Source organism: Thermobia domestica, chromosome 1 (assembly GCF_964235325.1).
Source record: "Thermobia domestica chromosome 1, izTheDome1.hap1.1, whole genome shotgun sequence".
Classification (NCBI taxonomy): Eukaryota; Metazoa; Arthropoda; class Insecta; order Zygentoma; family Lepismatidae; genus Thermobia; species Thermobia domestica.
Genome location: NC_137454.1, coordinates 247983330 through 248005797, shown reverse-complemented (window position 1 = coordinate 248005797; position 22468 = coordinate 247983330). Strand labels below are relative to the sequence as shown.

At 34.5% G+C, this 22468-nt stretch overlaps 1 protein-coding gene across 1 annotated transcript in view; it reads right to left on the bottom strand.

Annotated features, from left to right (window-relative positions):
* LOC145694961 (uncharacterized) overlaps positions 1–22468 on the bottom strand; it is a 138319-nt gene that overhangs the window by 56669 nt on the left and 59182 nt on the right. Inside the window, exons 6-7 of the mRNA XM_081771776.1 lie at positions 14363–14566; positions 6858–7112 (exon numbers count right to left, since the gene is read on the bottom strand). Of these exons, the coding sequence (XP_081627902.1) occupies positions 6858–7112; positions 14363–14566 (459 nt within the window). The remainder of the gene's footprint in view (positions 1–6857; positions 7113–14362; positions 14567–22468) is intronic.

Genomic DNA, 22468 nt, shown 5'->3' with positions numbered 1-22468 from the left:
CAACACATCAGGCACGTTTTTATGCAGTATAAACTGTTTTCCCACTATCCTCGTTTATGCGTATACCCCCGTCTCTGACTACTTCCTACGGATGCACTTACGCGCTACCGCATGGATCTCCTACTGCACGCCCACCCTTAATCGGTTAGATAGCATTCGAGCTTTTTTATTGGCCACCTACCACAAGTTGGTTGGTGTTCTTAAGTTGGTTCTTGTTCTGCACTCAGTGAATTTGTAACCTGTAATGCAATTTCTCCCTTAAGAAACTCTCTAAGCCAGTAAAAATTCAATTTGTGTGTGCTTCCCTAGAAGAAGGATAATTGCTATTAGCGATAGTGGCGATCCGCATAAATTAATATTTCCATACAAACTGCAGTCACTACTATATTTGAACTTAAAGTGTGTGTTTTGTTTGAAGGTAAAGAGTTACTGATGCTAGTTGAGATCACAATTTGAGAACGGTAAGGTTATAATAAATGTCAGATTATAAATATACAAAAGGAAAGAAAAACTTCCACTCGCTTGTATAGTTCACAGCATCATTAATTATTTCCATAAAAGAGAAGTCGAAGGAAAAGACTTAAAAGAAGAAATTTCTTGCAGACAATGAGCACTATCAAGTTAGTTGGGTTGATACTAAAAGACTACTTACGTGGATGGACAATGTATCATGCATACAATAGCATATGTAAATGACTAGGATTTAATTCATGCATATAATTATTTTGCTTAATTTGTGTATGAGATATTTATTTTACGTTTGATTATTTTAGTATAGATTTAGGTAGTTAAATAAAGGATTAGTTGTGGAAGCAATAACGTAGAGTTAATTTCATTTTACGTGTATTATTGTTAGTGTTTTATATCATTTTTATGCGTGCGAAGGATTTAAATAAGATACAATTTTAATAATATTCATTTCAAGTGACATATAATTTTAATGCAAAGCTCTAGTTAGATTCTATATGGAAACCACATGAAGTTGTAGAGCTCAGCTCTCTGGAAATGCAGCACAGAAGAAAAAAAATGTTTAAAGACAACAGTCTTTGTCTACATGAAGAGAACATACTCGAGTTTGAAGCATATGGTACATCGTTGCTAACTCTATCAATCATGGTATAGGTGTACATGGCTGGACTTCATGTATCTAAGGTCATAAAAAAGGCATAGTTGACAATGTTATTGCAGTCGGAGACGTTGAAAGCAGGAGACACAATGTCGAGAACAGCCATTGTTAAAAACATTTGCTGGAGTTGAGAGGTACATGTGAAAATCTGGAATACAAAGAGGTGTAAGAAAATGAGAAGTTGTCCATTTCTCACACCTATTTCCTAGAAAGCTTGGTCTGCAACGAACTTTTCCGCCAGCTCAGAGCCGATCTAGAATTTTGAAGCTTCCCGCCGCTGGGAGGAGAAAAACCAAAGAGAGAGCATTCCGTGTAGATACCTTCACCCCTGTTTATAATTATGCTTCCGCAAATAATTCTTTCTTGATGTAAAAATTTTCTTGAAGTTTTCGATACCGTAGTATGTAGGATCAGTTAGTCGTATTATAATATGGTTTAGAAAATAATTAAAGAAAGGCTTATTTCGGTTCAGGATGGCAAGTCCAACAGTTTAAACCTGGGGAGGAGACATAGTAGATGGAATATCAACAAAGTTCTGGTCGAAGCAGAGGACGTCCTGGGGAGAAAACTAGCACCCATGTCAAACAAAATCATGTTATAATAACTTATTATGAAATGACAGTATGTCATATGTTTATAGTATGTGTATTATGCGTATAGTTACTTATTTTAATGTGCCGTATATTAACAAATAGTTCAATCATCTAAAAACATTGAAAATCGGGTGGATATCTCAGTTGCGACAACCCCTCATACAGGTGAAATGCCTACGAGAAATCCCGACAGGTAGCAACACCAGCTAAACAAAGTGTGAGGATGAGAAGAATTCAAGTTCAAAGCATGTACATAGTGTTTATAGCTAATTTGTGTGTTTATTGTTGAAATCGCCGTTAAGTGTTGCATATCAAACGAAAATCTGGTCTTTCTAGTCTTCAGTGCAAGTGACAGAATTTAAATATCGGTTACCAGTTTTATGTAATCAAAGTGAGAAGTAGGCAAAGTGTATTAATAAAGTCAGAAAAGACAACGACCTGTGGTGGAAACCCCCTCTCGCCAAAACACTCCCGTCATAAGAATCGCGGTAGATACGAAGCGAGCCCAGACATTTTGCAACTACAATGGATTGTTAAAAGAGAATAGCGGGGGAGAGTCTTGGTAAATCCGTCGTTGACTGCGAGAAGAGAAGTATCACTCTTCGCGCTCGTCTAGTATATGGGTAATCCGTCTTTGACTTCAGTGGAAGGAATATCACTCTTCGCGCGCTTCTAGTATATGGGTAATCCGTCTTTAACTTCAGTAGAAGTATCACTCTTCGCGCGCTCGTATATGATACTTCTTGTGGTTGACTCCGAGAAGAAGTAACGCTCTCGGTGCTTTGCTCGTAATATTGTTGTGTGTTATAAGCAAAGAAAGTGGCGTCTAGACATTTTAAGAGCATGGGAGTTTTGGTCATGCTCTAGACTATTCGACACATGAAAGTTAAAAGTTCATCGTATCCAACTATGTACATTGGTACAGAACAATAATAGTTTTTTATATAACATTTGCAATGAGTTTTACGCAGAACTTTGAAAGCGGAAACTACGAGCAATCGTTGTAACAAGTGATCCGTAAAGTCAGTGTCATCTTCCCTTTTGTATTAGGGTGATGAAAGTTAGCTAGTCCCACCATAGCCACTTAACGGGCTGGATCGCGCTAGTTAGGCGAAACGGGCATTTACCACTCAAACAAACTACACTACGTGCACCGTGAGAATGGGAAACGTCAATTATTCCCTAAAAGACTAGGCGAAACAACAGTGTTGCAGAAAGTCTCGTTTCAATGGGAAGAGAAACGAGGCCTACGCTCGACCTACGTCTCACTAAAACAGAAGATAGTGAGGACAACGCGGGAACCAGAGGACGGAATCCACAGAAACCACCAGGAACCAGGATCAAGAAGTATGATGTAACGTGCACGAACTCTTATCACATTCAAAGAAAGGCCCATATTGATATAACAAACTTTTCGGCGAAACTAATCTCGAAATTCATGAGATTAGTTTCACTGATAATTAGCTGATAACTGATAATTAGCTGGATGATGATGCCTATATGTGATGAGATGATTCTAGTGTTTTGTTACTAAATCAGCCCTTTACAGAATATAAAGGAATAAATAATAGTAATAATATAGAGAAAAATATGGAAAATAAATATAATGATACGTAATAAGTGGATGTTATTTATAATGTGTAAAGCTAGAAAGTGTCTGTTAAAAGAATAATTGACTTAATCCTCAATTAATATATGAATAATACATCAACCAGTTGACATTACAAGCAACGGTGGGCTGCCAGATACATGATCTGCTTGTATTTCGTTGTTACTAAGTGCTAGTGAGATTAACCTGGAACAGTACTGTAACACAGCGATTAATTATAAAATTTTAAAATAAAAGCATTTAACAATTCAAATAGAATACAAAAAAGAATTTCAGTAGCCTTTCCCTTCCCAATACCCTTTCCTACGACGTCTTCCTCGGGTCTTTCTCTACCTCTAACATAATATATTTCTCTTAAAGACCTACCTAACCCTCCTTTTTCCTTCTCTGCTCCTTTTCCTTCTCCCTTTTCTACTTTCTTCTGGACTTACTATATCTCCTCAGTCTTTCCTACTTTAAATAAAACTGAAAAGAAATCGTGACTGGGAGTTGTCGCCATAGGCACGGTCAATCAATCCAATTAATTTTAACTTCGGAAGTCCGATACTAAATAACTAATAATGAAACAGATATAGAACAGAAAAATGAATATTATTTTTGTTTATTTACTGAATTAACAAATCGAAGTTCAAGTTAGCGACAACTAGAAGGGCATGTCACTACTTCACTTCCCATTAGCGAAATCTGTTTAATGTAGAAAGCAATGACAATGTTGGGTGATCGCATTACTCGTTTGTGTGAAACTTAGTGAAACAGTTCTCACCCTCGGAAAGACACAAATGTACATCACTTCATACATTTTGTTCGGGATCGTAACGTATAGCCCTGAAATCTATAGTATCTTGCAGCTTTAATTTTGCCCACTATAGGCTAATGATTATACCCTCAAATCTCTTGTTTCATGATGGCACTGCTTTAGGTCTTCTATTCTTAAATATTTTTGGCGGCTCTTCTTCATTTTCTGCCCTTTCAAAGTGATTAGGTGAGCGCTTTCGAGTTGATCCATGGAGGGAGTACTCTGAAATGGAGAGACGAAATTCCAGATCAAACTTATTTTGTTTCTTGACATTTAGTAGCTTACAGTCTTGGCCGTATTGGAATCATGAGTAAACTATTGTCAAGTCAAAAAATTAAAAATCTCTTTGAGAGTCCATCTCTCGGTTATAGCCCATGTCCGAAAATATTCTGGCATTTGATTATTTAATTCCTAACAGCAGGACAATTAACATTAACGTATTCCTTATTGTGATTGCCCCATCTTCGGGCATCCTCAATGAAGTTGGAGGCAGTGCTAGCTGGAACAATCGCAATGGATTTGCTGTCCATTCACTGTAGTAGAGTTATTTTGTTATCGTTCCGTGTGAACTCTTGGAATTCTCTCTTCATGTCTTGTTCGTTAGAAAGTTTTATATTTCTACAATCCTGAATTATTCTTCGGAATTGATTTAAATTGAAGTGTTACAGTTTGATTTATCTGCCTGTCGCTTAATCATTTTAGGAGAGAAGTCGATGTAAAACATGCATCGAAACAGACAAAACTTTTCACATTCAACGTCTTGACCAGTCTTAAGATCACTACTGGACCATGGCCTAGATTGGTAGCTGGATAATGAGTACTGGACCCCTGGTGGATTTCGAAGTCTAGTACTATTTGTGTATCGTTAGGCCTAGCAGTCACTTCTGTGCGGGTTACTAATAACTTTCCAAATAGAACATTACATTTTTAAGCAAAGTTCGTAACATTCACTGAATAATATCTTGCAACATTTAATGTAATAACGCATACAATAAGAACACGAAACAGAACGGTAATCGTAATGGTTACCAAAGTTTTCAAAATTACTTGCTGAATAGCCTCTACTAGTAGCATCCTTCAATAAAAAGAATTTAGTGTGGCAGAGACGTGTGAAAAAATGAAATTGGTGGGCACCAATCTCGTTGTGTAAACCCTCATGATCGTTCGAACTCGGGCTGAAGTCTTCTAATGCAACATAGTGTAATTCAACTATTATGAATATACCCACACAAAAGTGAGTTTCTAATCTGAAAGGATTATTCTTAATGTCCTATATCACTAGATGAAAGTTTGCAATCAAACTCCAATAGCAAACAGGAATATAACATTATTAATTTTACCTATCTAATTCATTTTACAAAATGCACTTCAAATTAACTCTATGTAGAATTTGCAAAATTGAATTTCATTGTTATTAGATCATTGTTTAAAAAAATTTGGAAATACACTATATATATAAGTTGAATGTGAATTAAACAAAAACAGGTGCTATGATGCTGGTAACTTGGATCATTTTAAAGTCAGTACAAAGTCAAAGTTAGTGTTGGCTATTAGACGAGGTGAGATGAAAAATAAGGTTTACTCGTTTCAAGTGGTAATTTTAAATAGAGAAGGCATGTGCAACCTCAACACAGAGTTCCTTTTGTTCCTCCCATAGCAGTTTGGGCACAAATTTCACGCAAGCAAAATTTGATGAACGAAATATTTACTGATTTGAACCTCTATCAATCTCTCGTATGACCTCCCTTTATCAGATTTTCCAACCTCACAACAATAGGCCCCACGGAGAGTTCAAGTCTTGACTCGATTTGAAAATTTGTGTACGAAATTTATGTCCTGATGTTTCCCCTAATGTTATCTAGAAGTTATCAGAATTTCCCGGCACGAAAAATCAAAGGGTGTGTTGTAACAACATGTAGACAACGTGTTATTTTTTTAAGTGCACTGTGTAACGACTTGCGTATCTTTAAACTTTGATAATGTTCTTCATTGTGTTCGTACAATAACTTTAACAATTTATAGTTTTTACACTATGAATCATGTAACAGTAAAATAGTGTTTGAGATCTAAGACTTGGATAATCCCGTATTGCTCACGAGACTAGATAAATTTATATTTTTGTCTCGACTTTTTTGAGCAACATTAGCCAGAATATTCAAAAGATTTGACCAGTGAATCCATGATTTGCACAAGACATAGAGGGAGATAACAGATTAGTCCAAGTTGGCACTACGTCCTATGATATATTTTTTAATTCAGGTATGTAATAATCTTTTTTATATCGGAAGCGTTTGCGAAATGGATACGGCGGCTGTCTATTAAGAGGAGTATGGTATAGAAGTCAAATTCCATGTCGCAAGAAGCATCACAGCCTAAAGAAAGTGAACATTGATCAACTGCTATAAAGGTGCAATGTGTTATTGTGTGTATTTGTTGGACGTAGAGAGATCGTCACAAATACAATTTGTATACTACGTAATATATAGTTTTATTTTATCACACTTCAATTAAAAAGCATAAGCTATCAAATAGTTGGAAATATATATTCCAGTCCTTTGGTATTGGCTTCTATCTGAATGATTGGTACTTACAAAGATGTACTTATTATTTATCCATAAACATCTTCTCTTCGTTTATTCTTTCAAGAAATAGATGTATTTCTATTCCACCTTTGCATATCACTTTATTCGGGAAGTCTCAGAATGTGTAATATGAAATGGAAATAGCACTTACCTGTTTGGAGCATTGATAATATGTCCTTCTTCGTACACTTGTCTCTACATATCTCTACATCAAAATTTAATTGATCTCTCAACATTGATTTAAGCTTGTCTGCTCTACCCTTATCCGATTTAATGGCGTGAGGCTTTTGTGTTTTGTATTCTGTGTAATAGAATATGAATGCTTTTCCTCTGTACTTGAATTCTAAGTTATAGTATTTATTGTTTAAATTATATGGCCCATCGTTCATAGCTGATGGTGCTGGGCCTGAAATTTAAAGTATACGAAAAATATAAGATAAAGAAACAATAACATTACGTATTACCTAAAGGAATAGTAAATGAACGAAATGAGACCATACAGAGCTAAATAATGCTTGCAAGTGATAACTTGTGTTGACAAGTACTTTCGAAGTATTGCAATATTTGAAATCTGTGAGGATTGGATTTCACTATCATTTGACATTCAACGAATTATTCTCCTCTTTAAATATTTTCTACAAATATGTCATTTTAAGCACTGTTACAAACCGTATCAATGTTTATCATATCTCCGGAATAGATTGAGAAATCAAATTGCATTAAACGACAAAATGAAATTTATCTATAGAAATTACATAACTACTTACAAATGATGCTCATCTAAAAATATTCTTTCGAAAAAACTCCTTTCGAGAAAAGTTCAAATTTTAACCCCTTGCAAGTTTGTTCCGATTTATTAGAAACACGTCTTATCAAGACAATAATATCCAACACTTAGGCACTTTGGATGTGCATTTCCCCGTTCATCTTAGTTGTGCCGTTACTGTGGTAGAGACGTCCAAAAGTTTGATGTTGGTGATTACTGTAGCATCCTTAGTTTGGAAAATAAATAGTAAATGTGATATTATAACTTTTCATTTAATATGTAAATTTAATTATATATCGAATCTGATGTAGTGCTGTTTGAAAAAATGTAACTTTATGTTGGGTTCGCAGCACTATTCATTTGTTGGTATTCTAGAGTAGGTCTAAGTATTTTTTTCATAATACTGTAATAATGTTTGCTTTACTTTTCCAGCTCTTCTCAACATCCTACGTATCGTTTCACACGATATTGATTTCTCAAATGCAATTTTAATGGCAAGTTTTGACACACTTTGACGTGGATTTCTTCTTATTTGTATAACTACATTTCCTTGCTATCGCTCATTTAGAATAGATTTTGCTACCTGTCCCTCGTTTATTGCGCACTGTCCCTTCATATTTAAATTTGTCAACAACTTTTTACACTGTAGAATGCGTTTACCCACATGCTGTCCAATTTGAGGCAATAACTTACCTTGTAAAGCGAATTTCAATATTAAGTTTCTGACTTCAATAGTTGTCTCTTTTCTTCCAGTCATTTTGCTCTTGTTTTAACATAAAACACATTCGGCGTATCAAAGTAGGTATTGATGAAGCACAACAATCACTGAGTAAGGCCTATTGCACTTTTGTATCCCCTCTACTGTCTTGCAATGAAGACAAATACTAAGGTGTACGCTCAATTCTGTGTCTTTATTTTTTATATCCTACAGGACTTAGTACGCACGCATCCTTCGAAACAACAAATTCTTATTTACATTGGCTCAAGAAGCCTCAAACTCTTTCAGCATAGATCCATGCTAATTTATACGTAGACGTTATAGCAGTTTTAACAGAATAACTACAAGTGTACGCTCAATTGTGAGCTATGTGTACTGTTCATTTTACCATATTAATTAGTGCAGATAAAATCACATAGGTGATTTTATCCGATTCCACGAAAATTACAATATAAGCACGGTTTAAACCTCATTGGATTTGAAATAAAACATATTTTCAATGATGTATACACCGTGTCACAATTTTATGTCTACTTAATAAATAAGACAAAAGAAGTGAGTGGTATTTTCTTAATAAATGAACACTTACTTACCTTAACTAAAATGTTTTAGTTATCGACTTTCTTCTGTGTTTGGCTTCCAGAACATCTCTTGAGTGTCCAACAGTAATCAGCTAGTATTTGTGAACTCCACTGTCCCTGGTATCTCTTCTCCATGGAGGAAATGTTCTGATGAAAACGTTCCCCATGCTCATCACTAACAGCACCAAGGTTTTCAGGAAAAAAATCTAGGTGGGAGTCGAGAAAGTGAACTTTAAGGGACACAACCCATTTCTTTGAATGATTGCAGGAAATTACTCATAATTTCACGGTAATTTGAGGCTTTCTGGTTTCCTAAAAAAATCTCTGTTAAACATTTAAATGAACACCAAGCTGCTTTCTCAACCGGAGTTAAGAGATCCTAAAATTTTTGGTCAAAAATCAAACATCTTATTTGGGGGCCTACAAAAATCCTTGCCTTGATTTTAGCATCACTAACCCGAGGAAATTTTTCCTTGAGGTAACAAAATCTTGCATTAGTTTTGTCCATTGCCTTAACAAAGTTTTTGAAGAGCCCAAACTTTATGTGAAGAGGAGGTAGAATTATCTTATCAGGGCTCACCAGTGAGGAATAAACAACATTCTTCTGTCCAGGAGTTAATACACGCTTTGGCCATTCCTTCTTGATGTAATATTCCGCTTTGTTCCTGCTGTCCCATTCGCAGAGGAAACAACAATATTTCGTATAACTAAGCTGAAAACCCATTAACAAAGAAATAACCTTTAAATCACAGCAAACGATTCACTTGTATTTCTCATACTGAATTCTTTCTAACACTATTTTGATGTTTTCATAGATTTCCTTCATATTAATTGCATAAGTCAAACGCACTGAAGGAAATTTGTTGCCATTGTGCAAAAGGACAGCCTTCAAACTTGTTTTGGAAGAGTCAATAAACAATCTCCACTCTGTACTTATATGTGCATGTCCGAGTGTATCCATCACAGCACAGACATTATTACAATACACTAAATCATTTTCTTGAGAATAGTAGTTTTGAGACTCTGTATGACGGTTTCAAAAAATCCACACTTTAGTGTCACGATGGAGCAGATTCCAGTCTTTAAGTCTAGAAGCAAGAAGTTCTGCCTGTATCTTGGAGAGTTTTAAATCCTGTACGAGGTCATTTAGTTCACCCTGAGTTATCAGATGGGGATCCAATGTAGATGTGCTTCGTACATAAGTAGGATCATCTTCTTCATTTGGAACTTCAGTAGTTGTCTCAAGTACGTAATCCTCATTTACCATAAGATGAGCAGGAGGTACTGGTACAGGTAATTCTACACTGTGTGGAATTTGCCTAATTGCTGATGGCAAATTAGGGTACTGTACTGTGTGCTTAGATTTACTGGTTATTGCTTTTATCTGTGTCATACAAAAGTAGCAGTCTGAAGAATGATCTTTTGGCTCCCTCCAGATCATCGGTACTGCGAAGTTCATGTTTCGTTCACCATTTGCCCACCCAGTGAGACGTTTCACTCAAGTACAACAAACAGTAGCGTAGCGTTAACTTTCGCAATGGGTAGACAGGATATATATATATATATATATATGGAGAGAGAGAGAGAGGGTTCAGTGCTCCACGGTTATGCTGTGCAAATGATGATGAGTTGGATGATAGTGGTGGAGTGACGAAAGTGGGAGAGAATCTCAAGAAAATCTACACACACAGTGTATGTCCCGTATAAAACCAACTTGGTGGGATTTGGAATCTAACCAGGGACCCTACGCGTCAGAGGTGACTGCTCTGTCACCAAGCTACCGAGGCTTCTCTTTAAACACTTGTTAAAAAAATTTCCATTTACATTAGTACATAATAACAATAGCTTTAGACTTTTCGATTTAACCATTTTCTTTATTTATTTTGGAATTATTTGCAGTTTAAAACCTCATATCAATATTGAGATAGTTTGTTGTCTCTTGTAACCTGAAATGCACATGTTTATACTCCAAATATATCCAAATATATGAAAATTATAAATTATATAATCTATTATTTGGGGCCGCGGTGGCTCACTGGTGCATGGGGTCTTTGGTTCGATCCCAGTTCGCCCCAAGTGAATTTTGTGGTAGACAAACACCATGTGTGGAGTTTTCTTGGGGTTCTGCCGTTTCCTCCCACTTTTTTCATTCCACCATTTCCTCCCACTTTCTTCGTTCCACCATTTCATTCAGTTCTCATCATCACCGTCTACTTTAGCCCAGCCGACATAACTGTGGGACATAAAACTCAAAGATTTCATTTCATTTTTAATATATTATTAGAAAGAGCAGACACATGGTGCAGAATATCGTATCGATATCCAGAACCTAATAAAATTATGAGTTTAAGGTTTTTACTTCCTGATGAAAACCTCTGAATGAGTAAAATTATAGGAACTCTCTTTTAATTATAATTTCCGAAAGGAACATTTTTAGTGTAACAATTTTTACAAACTCCTAACAAAGTTTCGTTAGAAACTTATTTTCGCGAGGTTGCACTACTATATATGATGTACAGAAAACCAATTTCGATAAGCACATTCCTTAGCGATTAAATTAAACAAGTATATCGATATAAATTTATTCTGACAAATCTCGGTATATACATTAAATACATTAAATTGAATTAATAATTTACTTTTATGTATAATCTTCCTATTAGCTTTGCACGATTCCTGATTCAAAAAGTAAACTCATAAATTGGCTATTTTTAAAGTTAAGCTTAGACATGCCATTTAATAACAACTGGTGCAGTAAATCTATTTCCAATCATTTAATTTGCACATAATAAATAACTAATTCAGACAAACTCAAATACATAATTTACCTAACGATTTTAAAAACAACAAAATAGCAGACTACAAAACCTTCTGCTCATACTTTTGCCTTTCCCAGTGTTGAAACACTCTAGTATTGCGATTGAACAGAAGTTGAACCTCGATCGTGAAAGATTTATATGAATTACTGTATCGACAAAACCTTCCTAAAGTTGTTATTAATTTAGGTTTTTATTTCCTTCTATTTCTTAATAATTTTCCTTGAAATATGATTGAATATCTAAAAGGAAGAATGAAAAGCATACTGGATTTAAAATGGTATCATTTCGCTAAGTGTGGCATCACTGCTACTGAGACATTTTTCCCGATGTCTCTGCTAGGTTGTTTCAGCGAGTGAGAAGCCTACAGCCATATGCGCGCGCCGCTTTCTCAAGTGTATTGTTTCAGCCGTGTTGAGACACTTTTCTTGTTGTCTCTCTGCAGCCTGTTTGACGGAGATAGAACTTTTTTTCCCCCGAGTTTTGAAAAGTAAAATTATTTAAAAAGTCTCTACTACTATTCTTATTAATCAAGCTATCGCTGGCCTTAGTATTTCTATATTTTTCTTCAACATGAAATGAATATTAATTCTTATTAATAAGGAAATTCTAAAGCTATGTTCTTTTAATTTGAAAGGGTAGACAGTGTCTCAATGTCTCATAGCACTCTACGCTACTGACAACAAATGTAGTGAGGAGCCCAATTCTTATCTTGGTCTCTTACACAACAACCAAAATATAACTGATAACACTTCCTCACAAGTGGAGTAAAACATCGATGTTGCGATTTAAATGTCAGCTCCCCACATACATAATAGAAATTATCCGGGTGATTTACACACTTCCTCGGCATCTTGTATCCTGTAAGGTATCACACACACATACACACACGAATCTACACTCCATCAATCATGAAGCAGCACAAACGTAATCTAACTCAGGCATCACCACACAACACAATCTATTCGAACTCCACAATGCACAAACACATCAACTTACACGCGGCCACATCTAAAACACATCCAGCTTGGACCGTCACTCAACGCTACTAATAGTCATCAGGCTACGTGAGTCATCAATTTTTTATGCATTGTTGCCAGATCAAAATATTAAAAAATGACTAATTTTCCACGGAAAGCATGCGTGTATTTGTGCTTGTATTTGAGTATCCATCTATGTGCCGACAATAATATGTCAAGGTTAGGTTTTTGTGTTTGGTAAAAGTCTTGCATAGTATATTCTTTATTACCTATAAATAGACACAATAGTTTATATCTCTAGAGAGAATAATGCATCTCTAGACAGAATATCTCCTGGTCGTCTAGACAGAATAATATTCACATGAAATTAACGTTATTTATTAAGTAGACATAAAACTATGTTTTAGTTCAGTTCCTATTTCTGTATCACTATATACAAGTAGCAAGTTGAGACAAAAAATCTTATCAACTACTTTTTGGAGGGAATTTCTCACAAAATCCCTCTAGAAATTCCCTCATACAAAAATGGCGATATGGTGTACACATCATTGACAATATGTTTTATTGGAAGTCCAATGAGATATTAACAGTGCTTATATCGTAATTTTCGCGGACGTTATATGTGATTTTATCTGCACTAATGAATATGGTAAAATGAACAGTACACATAGCATATTTTTATATAAATATGTTTATTTCTCTAGAAAGAATAATGCGATTCTTATGAAACTTAGAGTGCTTACTAAGTATAAATGAAGCTAACATACAACACAATTCGTGTGTTTACATACCTAAGGGTACCCGAGCTACAGGTACAAATATTGTAAAATAAAAGGGAAATTTCAGGGGAAGTTTACCGAAAATCCCTCCGTCACGGGAAAACTGAGGTTGATGGAGAAAATCTGATTGCAGATTCGAATTCTAGGTGAAAAGTTCTATTAGAATCAGGTATTTTTCATTTGTGTGCCAAAATCTTGTTGACTAGTATTATCTGAGTACAGCGTTTGGAGTTATATTATGAAACTTCTCATTGGATAATAGTGTTAATATTGTGTTTATGTTCACGTACGCTTAGAACGATTAATGTTCTCTTTCGTAGGCTGATCCACTTTATAGGAAGTTAGTACCCTCCTATAGTTAAGGTATCTAACTGCTGGGGTAAAGAAAACCTGGAAAAATTTAATTAAAAAAATAGCCGACTTGAAAAACACACTGAAAACCCGAAAATAAAATCTAAAAGCTAACATTAACCAACTTCAACAAAAGCTCCAAACCGCAGAAAATAATAAAAAAAACTTTAGAAAGCAGATAATAATAACAAAGTGCTCAAAAGCAGCAAATGAATTTGTTACCATTACTGTATCTATAAAACATTTTTATGTGTGTGCCAAGCCAAACAAATTTGATAATAATTTTATGAGTCATTAATTTTATGGCTTGGTATAAATTTAATTTTTTGTACATAAAAGTAACGAATTCTTTTCTGCTTTTAGGCCTCCTTTATTATTATTATTATTATTATTATTATTATTATTATTATTATTATTATTATTATTATTATTATTATTATTATTTAACTCTCTGTTGAAGTAGGTTAATATTGTTTTTGTAAAGCATAAGGTATCTACGATTTTCAAATAAGATATACATTACTCTGAAAGTTGACTTGGTGTATATTTTATACTTTGTGGTATAATAGCTCTCTGGTCAGCGGAGGTAATGTACCCTATGTCTCTTTTGATTTCACTATCATTGACTGCGAACTAATTTACTCTAATTCTATATTAACAAATACCTGTTCCTGATGCTTCTGGTGATTGCTTACACATGTAGAGAAATCTACTTAGTGTGCTTTGAATCCATGGTATCGTCTTGTAGTTTGGTCTTTTCTCTAATATCATACGATTGGATGCTTCGTGGCATGCACGTGCCATCACATATAAGATATCTTTATTTTTGTCCTTGGTTTCGGTCAATGCTTCCAGTTCATTTCGTATAGCTAGAAATAAAACTGGCTGTCATCAATCAAATACTAAGAAAACAAATAGTTGAAGTGTAAAATTTCATTAACATCCGCAACAATTTAAAAATATTTCTTTGATTTGAAGAACATAAAAAGATACCTAGACCGCATTGAAGATCTGTAAAATTTAAGCCTATGTAGTTTGTGGCAATAAATTCCGTTTCGAAGTATTGTGAATGAGTAACGTAATGTGAAGTTTCAAAGTGGGTTGGCTGAAATACTTGTCGGAAAGTGATGAGTCATGCAATATATGTATTCTTTTATAGTTGACTGTACAATGGAAGAAAAATATAAATATGCTTCTATTTAATATGGAGTATTACTGCTTCAAATAGATGACTAAAAGTTGACATTAACTATTCATAAAATGAAACCTAACTCATGTTATCCACTGCACTCAAAACAACAAATGCCAACGTGGTACGACAAAACATTATTATTGCAGAATAGTATGCAATATATAAACTATTAGAAGCAGAAGTACCTGGAAGAATGAGGTTTCATTAATTTAAGCCAGAATTTTGAATACCGTAGAAAATCGGTCCATCTTTTCCTTTAGAAGTAGAATTTGTGAAAATAATCAACACTTGTTTCCTTATTTTTAATGAAAAGTTTAGCGAATCCAGAGAAATGGATTTTTTTAATATATTACAAAACAACTAGCCCCTGTTTCTGTTTAGAGAATGAAACCAAATATTTCCTTATTTTTAATTAAGGGTTATCATATCAAATTTCACATATCCAACTGAAGCAAATCCTCACATTTGACATTTTTAAAATACAGGAACAAAAATTTGAATATTATAGAAACTGCCTCCATTTTCTTCCTTAGGAGCAGAATTTTCCAAAATGCTAAAACATGTATTCTCTCGGTTTTAATTAAGAATTTATGTACAAAATTTCACATCTATAACTTAAGCAAATTCTTACATTGGTAATTGTCTAAACAAAAAGTTTGAAATTTGGACATTATAGAAATTGTCCTATTTTCTTCTTTATAGATGAGATTGTTCCAAACTCTGAAATATTTTCAAAAAGTTCTTTCTATTGAGTTTATGAAATACTTTGTTTCTGACACAAACGTTGAACCCCTTTACCCACACTAGGGTAAATGTTTAAAACACCATTGTTTTTGAGACAAAAGGAGTGTTACTGTCCTTATTTAATTTTTCTATCTAGAGTAATAAGGTCTGGATATTGATGAGTGAGTCAATTTAGTCTTTTATATAACAGTATAGATCTGCTTTCACAAAAATAGATATCAGGAGATTAACTATGAAAGAGAGAAGTTATACGATGCTAGTGTAAAAAGTATCCGACTTTAATTTTCCCGCACCCAGTAATGATGCCAGGGCGTTACTACTGTGCACAGTAAAAACAAATGACAGCTAAATGCACATGCTTGAATTTTCCTCCGTGTTCGAATGTGTCAGTTGCTTCCTGTTGGGCGCCGAGTGAGGTTCTGTCATACGTGTTCGTCGAATTTTTTTATATTTCTTATGATGACTAAACGAATTGAGCAAGAATACTGTATCAAATTTCCTCAAGAGCATGGTAATTCTCAGAGTGCAACAATTTGTAAGATTCAGCACGTGTTTGGAGATGATACTAAGGGAATAACACAAATGAAGGAGTGGTTCAACCGACTCAAAAATGGGCGCACATCAGTGGAGAGTGACGAGAGTTCTTGGAGGCTGGAGTGGCTGTGGCTATTAAGTTTGTGCCCAAGTTGCATCCGGTTGAACAGCAAAAACTCCATCTTGCGGTAGCATAGGCACTGCTGGACACTACCAGCACTGTTTCTGAGTTTCTGAGCACCGCGATAACTGGAGATGAGTAATGGGTGTATTGTTACGACCCGGAAACTAAAACAGAATCTTCGCAATGGAAGCATCCCTGGTCCCCAAGGCTGAAGAAAGTGCGACAGGTCCAAAGGAAGTTCAAAGAGATGGTGTGCTCTTTCATATCCGTAGAATTGGGCATCATGAATATGCATAGAAGGACAGTGACGGTTCGGCGTAAAAGACTCTCGCCAAAATTTGTTGCAGTATCTTTGCTCAGTTTGTTCAGTCACCGTAAGAGAAATAATAAAAAAAAATCCGACGAACACGTATAACAGAACATCATTCAGCGACCAACAGACAGCAACTGGCACACTCTAATACTGAGAAAAAATGAATCATGCATGTTAAACTTTCTTCTTCCACTGTGCACAGTGGCACCGATCTAGCATCATTACTGTGCGCGGAAAAATTCAAGATCGGATACTTTTTAGGAGGGCCTCGTAGTTCACTTTGTGAAATAGTACTATTCTTAATAAATTACTTTTTTATTCTGTTTCTTCTCCATCAGCCTTTAAAAGATATTGTGTGCGAATGGTAAGTGTTTCATAATGTTCTTCTTTGCTTCTGCATAGGACCATTCGTCTTCAGCAAATAGCCGCTATACTAAAGTCTGTTCCAGGCAACCTGATAGGAAACTCCTCTACTTCCCACCACTCACCACTGCAGAAGGGGAAAGCAAGTCACTGACCTTCACAGGGAGGGAAGCTTTTCTAATAAACAGAATCGTGTAAACTCTAAATTCGTACGTCAATTCGCTCGCATCTGATGTTGAGAAAGCACTGCTGTTCGTTTTAGCTATCAACCCCGAGTAATAATCAACTACTGTTTTTAATTTTTATCCCGTAGAAAAAATATTGCATATCATTTATATGCTAAAGTTTACCTTACTGTAAAACATTTTATTGTCTTAACAAATATCGGAATCATTAAAATCAATAAGACTTCAATTTGCACAATTTTGTATGAATGTGGAAGCTGATCCCTAACACGAATACAAAAACGGGAACTGCTGGGTTTCGAAAATAAAATGTTGATAAAAATATTTGGAGCAAAAGAGGCATACATTCAGGCGAATTAAAACGCTATACAAGCTTTTATTTCACAACTACAGGTCACCGAAGAGAAATAGTAAAGTTAATATGCATAAGATAAGCATGACACGTTACTTGTATGGGAAGTAAGCACTAAGTCACCAAGACCTATTCAAAATCTAGGAGAAAGAGACTATTAAGTGGGCTTCCGGCTTCCGGAGAATGTAAAGCGGATCTTTGAAGGATGGTTGATAACAAACATGGTACATTGACTTTTCGCAGATTAAAATCTAATGGAAATGTTTGTTTTTGCTACCAACAAACCCAAAGCTTTTGAGCCCAAAGCCAAAGCGTTCGTTATTTTTGTATAATTGAGCAATCTGGTATTCATCGTTACTCTTTTTTTCTTATACAATAATCAACTGTTACAACATTTGACTATCCTGCACGCTTGGGGCTGCTGTGGCTCAGTGGTAGAGTTTTTACCTGTGGTGTATGGGGTTGTGGTTCGATCCCAGCTCGCACCAAGTGAACTTTGGGGTGGACAAACACCGCGTGTGTGGGTTTCCTCGGAGATCTCCAGTTTCCTCCCATTTTCTTCATTCCACCATTTCTCATGGTCACATTCTCCTTTAGCCTAACCGACATAACTGTGGAACGTAAAACTCAAAGATTTCATTTCATTTTATATTCTGCACGCTATAACCGTCTCTCACTTGCAATTTAAATATTGCAAATGGTTATTCCTATTAATGGAGACCGATAATATATCTAAGATAATAAAATGTCATTTTCCCCTCCTCTGCAAGACATGCTCAGCAAACAAAATTATTATTGGAACACTATTATCACTGTATATATTTTTCTTCTTGTTCTTTTTAAGTAAGAAAATCTGTTAATAAGATAGGAAACGAGAAGTTTTTTTTTTTTTTTTTTGTATTTCAGGCTGTATATACTTATCTTAATGCTCTGATAATTTACCAATACATATTGTACTTGGTTTTCGATTTTACACCGTGTGCGTAGGCTTTCTCGGGTTCTCCTACTCTCTTCATTCTACCATTTCATTCATTTCTCATCACCGTCTCCTTTAGCCTAGCTGGCATAATCGTGGGACATAAAACTTATAAAAATTTCATTTTCGGTTTTCGAATTTATATTTTGAATGTTTTGTACTAATAAGTAAATACTTATTAAAGTACCAATTATGCCATCCCTTGCTATTCCAACATTAAGTCTCAAGCCCGACTGCCAAAAAGAAAAATAAACAATACAACTGCTCAATAAAATTTCCATTATCATACCATATATGTTACTTCACTAATACAGGTAAATGCAATTAAGTGTTTGCAAATACGTAGTGTTATTATGAAAGTTGTAATTTATAATTTAGACATATTTAGATACACTCTATACCTCCGTGTGCGGGGGCTGATGGTGGAAGACGGAACATCAACACTCACCTGTACTTGAGCGTGGTGTTGGAAAATCTTCTTTTTTTTCTCCTATCAGGTTACATGAAACAGATTATAATACAGTGTTGTATTTTCCCGTACAAAGTTCATTCCATGAAGCTAATGGTTCCCTGCGGCAAGCAGCAGAAATAGTGTGGAATCCTACACTTTCGTTTCTGAAAGCTATGCTTCGATTGTCATTCACAGCTGCTGAAACTTCGCTAGCTTAACCCACAAACGCCCAAAACCAGTTTTATTCGTAAAATCTTGTTCATCTCTCCTAAATAAGGGACAAAAAAATAAAATCCGTTGTAACCGCATGTGGGATGAGGGGAGGGCATTCTGTGCCACTGGTGACCCAATGGGTTTTTACGGATGAAATACGAAAACTATTATATTAGTTATATAATATAAACAACCTATTCTGAAAGCAAATGTCGTTATTATAAGTATAGGGAAATAAATCATTTTCACTTTATTTTATTTTATTATTTATTATTTATGTATTTATTGGATTCAGTGTTATATATTTATTATTATTATTTTTTTTTGAACTTTGGATAAATAACCAAAGTCTAACCAATACCTAACGCTCATTGTCGTTTCCATTATTAGGAATCCTAAACAAAGCAGTATCTACCCTGTGTTCTATTCAAGCTCACTAACTCAAAAATTTAGCCCTGCATTCTAATGAATACAAAGAAATAACACCATCAGTCAAAATAAAATAATTCATTGTGATAATTATAGAAGCAATTTCTTTACTTTATGAGACACAAATGCTTACCACACTTTGAGCACTTCAAAAACGATTTATACTTGACACAATGAGCACATCGTCGTCGTTCATCTGTCCATAAGGTCCAGTGATCAATATGATTTTTTCTTACATCTGCAGAAGGTTTTCATGTGCGACTTTTTCTTTTCCTTGGTTGATCATTACGTGGAGATGAGTGGCTCCTCTTAGACATAGTCTTGGCACATTTCAGCAAACTGTGTGCAGTGCAATACTTGACTGGAAATCTCGTAGCTGCGTATGTTTCACACCATTTTGAGTACAGTGACGCTTGTACAAGATCCAACTGTTCACTACACAAACCATTATGAAGTGAAAGAATATGAATATATACCATCTATTAGAACGAATACAATACTTGTATTTTGCAGTAAGGTAATTTTGCAAATCAACTCCTCCCATTTTGAGATTATACATTCGCACAGATTTCGGTATTTCTACTTGAACGTGTTTCTTTGCTTTTCGATCCCATCGTTGGACTACATCCAAAGCTTCAAGTCCAATGAACGTTGATAGAAGTGTCATCGCCCTGTTGTCATACCAGCGTACAACACATTTCATGCTGATTGTTTGTTTTCCAGTCATACGAGCCACGTCAATTCTTCTTTAGATACTTTTCGTCAGCTAGTTCACAGTTCTGCAGTTTATTCGTTCGGATTGTTCCAAGAAAACGATATCCTTGCTCGAGTAATGTTTGTGCTAGGGGAATGCTGGTGAAAAAGTTGTCAGCTATCACTTTATACTTTTGACCTTTAGGTAATGTTTCACATAATTTCGTAACAACATCTCCTCCGGTACCAAGACAAGTTTTGTCTTCCGACGCACCCTCGTATATTTGAAAATCATGAAGAAATCCTGACATTCCTGCTGTTCCCCAAACTTTGAAGCCCCACTTATGAGGTTTAGACGGAATGTACTGCTTCAAATATGATCGCCCTCTGAACGGAACAATGATTTCATCAACAGCGTTGAATTCTTCCGATTCTATTTTCAAAAACTCCGTTCTCAAAGCGTTCAAAAAAGGACGTATTTTCCACAATTTATCGCTCTTAGTTTCCTCGGAAGTTTGAAGGTTGTCTACAAAATGGATATCCCTCAATAACTTGAGAAATCTATTTCGTGTGAAAACATCTGCAATCGGTGAACATCTTGTTTCACTTTGTCAATACATTCTCACATTAGGCATCATAACAAGTCCCATCATTACGTACACACCAATAAATTGTTCTATTAATAAATGTAAAACTTTCGGATATATAGAGGAATAAAAAAGAGAAAATAGTTTTCAATTAATTACATTTTCATAAGTATAAACAATTTCAAATAAGTCAAAACGGATTACAATTTATATCTTTTTTTCATAATGCATATGATTTTAAAATATAAATATTAGTAGAAGTTCGATTGTAATAATAATATTATTGTATGTCATGAATAAAATTGTAGTGAACTTTAATCTGTAAATATTTTTTAAATTAATTACATTATAACATTTATATAATATTTTCTTTTCCGAACTTTTATTACTTAAATTATTTTATATAAGATGAAGTTTTTTAGAATTTTGATTAGATCTTTTTTATTTAAATTAATTCATTTTTAATTTATTTTCTCGTAATAAAAAAGGGAACAGAACAACTTTGTCTTGAACTTTAAATAATTCACTGGAAATATTTATATTCTCACTTTCCACTTTTACGGATCGATTCTTATGGAATGTCGTTAAATCTAGTCATTTGAAGCTTTAATTTTTTATAATGCAGTGAGTGTATGTACTGTATCTAAATAAAGTATTTGTTGTGTGCAAACATTTTCAAACAACATGTTAAAGTTTCAACATCTGTCTACCATTTTATTGTTGGTCCTTCTCGTGCAGATAAAACATGTTTTGTAAATCGTTTATTAAATGAACGTGAACAAATGTTTACTATAAAATTTAATTAAATTGTTTGGTGCTATGATGCTGTAATACCAAACTTGGATGCAAGTTCACAAATAGGATTCTTCGAAGGTATTCCAGATATGAATAATTTTGAAATACAAGAAAATTCATTATTAATATTATATGATTTAGTGTCTGAAACAAATGGTGTGATGTTGCAAAATTATTTACAAAATATGGACATCATAAAAATTAACTGTCATATTTATGGTACAAAATTTATTTCCGAAAGGAAAACAAGCACGAGATATAAATTTAAATGCATATTATATTATAGTATTTTAAAATCCGCGTGAAAAGTTGCAAATTCAACATTTAACTAGACAAATAATGCCATGCTTTATTAAACAAGTTGTGAATGTGTTCGAAGATGTAACACGTGAACCTCACACTCATTTATTATTTAATGCAAAAGTGCAAAGCGAAAACAAATTATACGTCATGCATCCGATGATTTAATATTACTATTTCGCAAGTTGCTAAAAATACAATAATAGGAAACATTCCATTGACCTCACATTAGACTTAGCGTTTACGTAGACATAAAAAGATCTTACGTGCTTTATCTGCGCAACGTACAACACTTAACCAGAAAAAGAAAATTTTATTACAAAAAGGTGGTGCGTTTTTATCATTAATACTAGGACCATTACTTGGTGCAAGAGCAAGTAGTTTATTTGGAAGGTAAATTATGTCGGAATTTCGTAAAATGATTTTAGTTTCAGAAAATGCAATGCAACTAATGGATGCAAATATGAAATCTATAAATATACATCAATCACGTTTAGATGAAGAACTGAATAATATCTTA